This window comes from Spinacia oleracea, chromosome 6 (assembly GCF_020520425.1).
Source record: "Spinacia oleracea cultivar Varoflay chromosome 6, BTI_SOV_V1, whole genome shotgun sequence".
Classification (NCBI taxonomy): Eukaryota; Viridiplantae; Streptophyta; class Magnoliopsida; order Caryophyllales; family Amaranthaceae; genus Spinacia; species Spinacia oleracea.
In genome coordinates this window covers 140,084,175-140,089,599 of record NC_079492.1, presented here as the reverse complement: position 1 = coordinate 140,089,599, position 5,425 = coordinate 140,084,175, and the positions used below count along the sequence as shown (strand labels likewise).

The window sequence follows — 5,425 nt, the reverse complement described above, 5'->3', positions numbered from 1 at the left end:
GTTTTCACTAAACCTCTCATAATTAGTCTTCTATAGTCAAGAGTTGCTAATGTGCTAAACTCTACTAGCTTTCAGTTGCTCAATTGACCTCCAATTTCCTTATCCTTTATTTAAGGGCGTAGTGAACACCGTCTTTTTTGGCATTTGAGCAGCTCTTTCAACTGCCGAGTAATCAACCAACTGATAGTGTAGCAAACAGAAGAAATTCAGAGGAAACTGAGGTAATACACAGAGATCTTCATCTACTTTAGTAATATCATCAATCTAGTAGCAAGATTCTCAGTGTACAATCAGGACAGGAGCACCTATGGCATCCGTGTAGCTTTTCTATATATTTCCTAAGCCAGACGTGGCAAAAAACTTTATACATTCTTCAACGAAGAAATCCCAGTGAGAAAAGACGGGGTGAGAAAGATGACTATAATTTGCTTTACAGTATGTTAGTGTCAACTATTATCATGTCGAGAGAGCCAGCTCTGCCCACGCCAAAGAAGATGATCTGAGCTCAGCTGACACAGACAGATCAATGCGGCTCTCCAGTAAAGTGCACAAGTCGTGCATCATTGGTCGTTTGACTGGATCAGGATTCAGGCAAAGACTTGCTGCCTCACAAACCGCTTTAAGGTCCTCATATTCAAAATGCTTCAGTTCTTTCTCTACAATATAGGACATTACCTCAGGTACCTCAAGGTACTCCCTAGCCTGAAACAAGAGAAGATAATAAATATTAGTGTAAGCTAATTTATACTAATGTCATAGGGTTTTTTTGTTTTCCTTCAGACAACTTAAACATTAATTAATGTCATACAATGTCATACCCAATCTACCAAGCTTCCTGTGTCTTTGGAGAAGGGTGGTCTGCCACTGACTATCTCAAGTAGTAGTACTCCAAATGCATAAACGTTACCCTTTATGTCTAGATGACGTGCCTCAAATGAGCGTGGCAGAACACAGATAGCACCATTACTATCTATGGCTGATGAATTTTTCTCTGATCTTGCAATGATAGTCTTCCAGCTTTCATAATCAACCAGCTGTAAGAAGAGAAGTTTGTGTGTGACTTAGAACTTCTTGGATCAATTTTCAAAATATCAAGCATTTAAAAAGTTACCTAATTAATAATGTTATAACATCCCCAAAAACTAAATAGAGTGCATAGGAAATAAAGAAACGAACGTAGACACTAAATATCTTACCTTGGGTGAAAAATCTTCTGTAAGATATACAGCACTAGAATTCAGCTCGGATATAGTAAAGGGAGGGTTGAGTTCCGTATGAAGATATCTCAATCCACGAGCGATACCAATTATGATTTTCATACGCCGTGTCCAAGACAGCTGGCAGCCTTCTCCATCAGCAAATATGGCTTCATTTCAAAATAGCAGCATCATTAATACTTCTGCTGATTTGTAGGACACATAACTGGAAAAATGAGAAGTTCACTTACAATGCAGGTGCTCATATAAAGTTCCGTTACATGCATATTCAAAAACAAGCATCCTTGTGAATGGAGGACTCTCTCGGCAATACCCTAAGAGCCTAGCAGCGTTCTCATGATTTAATCTTGCTAAATCTGCCACCTGATCAGGGTATAGTTTAAATAAGTAAGAATCCAATTTTTCAGACTTTCATAAATCAGGATAAAAACAGAATAATGAAACAGTACCTCTCTCTGGAAATAAAGCTCGTGATAGCCAGTCCACTGCTCTTCTTTGATGCAGAAGGATATCACTGCAATCTCAGATCCACCTTTCATCGTGCCTTTGTAAATCATACTATCAGAGGAAGATCCAATGATATTGCTGAAGTCTTCACAAGCCACTTCAAGCTCTTGTCTGTTGTATCTATGAATATCTCTCAACAACTCAGAATCAGCTGTTAAGTTATCAGAGAACAGAAAAATCAGCAAATAGCTTTTGGATGTTGTTCAGAGATCAGGAGATCGTAGTTGCTAGAGTGGAAAATTTACCAATATATACTGCCAACCGTTCTTTGTCACTTCCAGATTTCTTCCAAGGGATAATCATAGATGATTTATTGTTAAATCTTTTGTAAGTAGTTATCAGAGCAGTGATTAAGAGAGTACCAACCATGGTCCCAGTTACAATTTCTAAAGCTAAAAGCCAAGTAGGTCTCGATTTCTGGTGCTTGGTTTCACTTTCTCGAGACTTTCCCTTTGTGTTGCCACTAGGATTTGTATGGCCTTTGGCAGATATTGCAGCTCCTGGGATAAGCACATAATAAATTATGGTTTTTCCAAATTGAGTATGAAATCACGTATATCCTAATATCATATTTAGCCACCTCGGAAGGAGGTTCTAGTAATTGTTGCATGATTGAATTGCGAGTGTACAAGAAGGGTCTAGACTCTAGACTATAGGCTTAGATAATTAAGAGTTTTCCCAAAGAACTTCAATTGTGCGTGCACATTAAATGATAAGTATTTTACTGTATTTCATATATCCTTTTTTCACACTTTTCAACTTCAGTGATTCAGTTCTTAGTTCTTACACCCTCTTACATGGAGCCAAGGAAGTCTAAGGAAATAGTCTTGATTGGTTAAGGTAAGAGAAACAATAAAGCAGATAATGTTCCAGTTTGGCTTCTACATACCACATTGTGCATCTGAACGCTGTTTTAAACTCTTTTCATCAAGACAGTTACCCTGAAAGTTTGCGCTGCAGAAAATGTAAAACAAAGTCAACCCTAATTTTCATAAAAGAGAAATCTACAATGAAATTCCCTTGGAACAGAGAAGAGCTTATCATTTCTATACCCACCTTGGCAGATGTAGCAAGCATTTCGGGACTGTGCCACCAAAGAAGTTGTATGACAAATCAACAACCTTTAGCTGAGGCAAGCGACAAAGACCTATTACATTCCCATTTGATGCAAACCTGAAAACCCCAAAAAAGATGGCAACACAACTTGAATACTGGTACATAAAATGAAAAAAGAATAGTTGTAGGCATTGGATAATCGAGCCTTAAAATATAGAAGATACAAACTTAGAACTAAAAGACAGATTCTATAGATGTCAACTATTCTATCTTCAGGGTACTTGTATTATCAAGAGTGCTAGTTCAAGTATTACTAATACTTATTGGACTTCACCTCTCGGAGCATAATTTAGAGGCTATTATCAAGATGAAAGGAAATTTGCTGAAGAAACTTCAAGTTCACCTTTGTCAGCTGCCATATTTTCTCTGAAGACTAAAGAGACTAAGCCTACAATTCTACAAGATACGGTCCTTGTATTTTATTTTAACTGTTTATAACAACTATTGGTGTAAATCATACACTATCTGTTGGAGTATAACTCAACTATAACATGGCTATATTGAAGAAGCCATTAGCACAAGATCTGCAAGCTTTACTCTTTTCAAAATATGACTTTAGAAATGAGGGATCAAGTTTTCATCGCATTGATATATTGACAATTGACAGTCAGACACTAAATTCAAAAGTTTCCAGTCACATACAGTTCATGCCGTCACATACTCACATACAGTTCAAACAATCCAAATGCAGATGTTATTTACATTCTGTAATTCAGCAACTACTGCCACATATGCCAATAAAAGAAATTTCACTTATAAAATAACTACTTTCATTTAATGATAAGATATATTGACAGTTTGATAAGGCACAGTTTTCGCAAGAAACTTCTAGGTATAGTGTCGATTGTAAACGATACTTACATTCCATGCATATTGGATTCAGAATTCGCATTGGCAAGACCAATTACATTTCCTTGGAGCTTATTTCTGTCCAGGTGAAGCTCCTGAAGAGATTTCAAATTACCAAGCTCATGAGGTAGCATTCCTGTCAACCCATTGGACTGAAGGTTACTGCAAATTTAAAAAGAGCTAAATTAGGAAACTTAGTACAGAAAAACACAACAAACTACAACCAATTACACCAAATTCTTCCATACATCTTCTTGATGCTACTCAAGTTCCCTATTTCATGAGGTATGGGCCCGGAAAACTGATTTGCCCCAAGATCCAATGCAGTAAGGTTCTTCAATAAGCCAATTTCTTTCGGTATAATCCCAATCAGATGATTCCCATGAAGAATTCTGAAAAAAAAAACAGTTAATCCATCAGTTTAAACATAACCCTTTCTTCACCAAAACCAAATTCAATAATTAAACAAACATACAATTCTTGTAAATTGGTCAGTAAACCCAATTCAGGAGCAATAAATCCCTTCAGAGATGAACCAGAAATATTCCTGAAGAACACACAGCCATACGTTAAACAAAATTAAGCAAAAATCCATAGAATTATTAATAATTACATAAAAGAGATAGCTAGCTTACAATTTAACAACATGGTCTTTAGCCATTGAGCAAGAAACACCAGACCATTGACAAGGGGTTGCATCTAACCCGTTCCAATTGGCCAATACCAGATAAGGGTCTTCATATATAGCTTCTTTAAATGCAGTTAATGCCCAAACTGGAATAAAAAAGTTAAGCGCATTTCTAAATCAGGCCTAAAATTAAACTACTTCCCAAATACTGCAAGAAAATACCCAGAAAAATACATAAAATTCCCATAAAAACCTAACTGAATCTTGGTACTAAATGTTGAACAAATCGAAGATCTGAGAGATAAAAAGTTACCTTCAACTGAGACAAAAGAGTGGCAATTTACAGTCAAAGCTCCAAAAATGGCTAATTGAAGCAGAACCCAATTTAATGCTCCCATTATCGTAGTTTACCCACTAATTTTGGTAATCAAATTCATACAAAAAATCCACCAACCAAAGAACTTATCGAATTAAGAAGTAAAAAAACCCAGAAGTTAATAGAGCAAAACAAAGAAACGACAGGAATTTCACTAACTTGGAGAAGTGGGAATTTCAAGAAAAAATTAACAAAAAGAATTGACACAGAGTTCAATGGTGTAATTAGTGACTGAAATTATAGTAACGGTAAGCAAGTGAGTAAAAAAATAATGGAAGAAAATGGGCGAAGTGGGGAGTTAAAAAGTGGGGAAGATGGCTTAGATTCAAAGTGAGGCTTCTTTGGTGAATGGTGAGAGAATATAGGGTGTTTTTAGGAGAGAGAAAATGAATGAATGAACAGATTATATGGAACTTGAAGAACAGAACGTAATTAAAAAGGATTAATTGGATAAAATTGAAAGAAATTAAAGTTGAGGAAAAAGGAAAAGAAAGATTATACAGATTTTTTTTTGAATGAAATGGTGATTGATGACTTGTTTAATTCCGCGTCATTGTCTAACTTTGTGCTTCTTTTTTCTTTCTCTTTTTTTCTTGCGCTTTTTGATTTTTTTTTTTTCTTTTTTTTTATGAGAATCCCTCCCAAGAATCACATAGATAGTCTGGACCGAGCCCGGACCAAACCGCTAGGTAAGAATTCGGTTCTGAAAAAATTTGATTTCAATTTTTTGAT

The 5,425-nt window shown here is 35.9% G+C and overlaps 1 protein-coding gene across 1 annotated transcript; it reads right to left on the bottom strand.

Annotated features, from left to right (window-relative positions):
• Positions 1–217: 217 nt before the first annotated feature.
• LOC110778468 (probable LRR receptor-like serine/threonine-protein kinase At1g63430) lies at positions 218–5,217 on the bottom strand. Its single transcript, XM_021983021.2, has 13 exons — positions 4,631–5,217; positions 4,325–4,463; positions 4,165–4,236; positions 3,938–4,081; positions 3,702–3,851; positions 2,781–2,897; positions 2,614–2,678; positions 1,970–2,224; positions 1,667–1,875; positions 1,448–1,580; positions 1,197–1,366; positions 819–1,034; positions 218–702 (listed from the first exon to the last, which is right to left on the bottom strand). The coding sequence occupies exons 1-13, from the start codon at positions 4,713–4,715 to the stop codon at positions 457–459; spliced, it is 2,001 nt and encodes a 666-aa protein (XP_021838713.1). The 5' UTR covers positions 4,716–5,217; the 3' UTR covers positions 218–456.
• Positions 5,218–5,425: the final 208 nt, after the last annotated feature.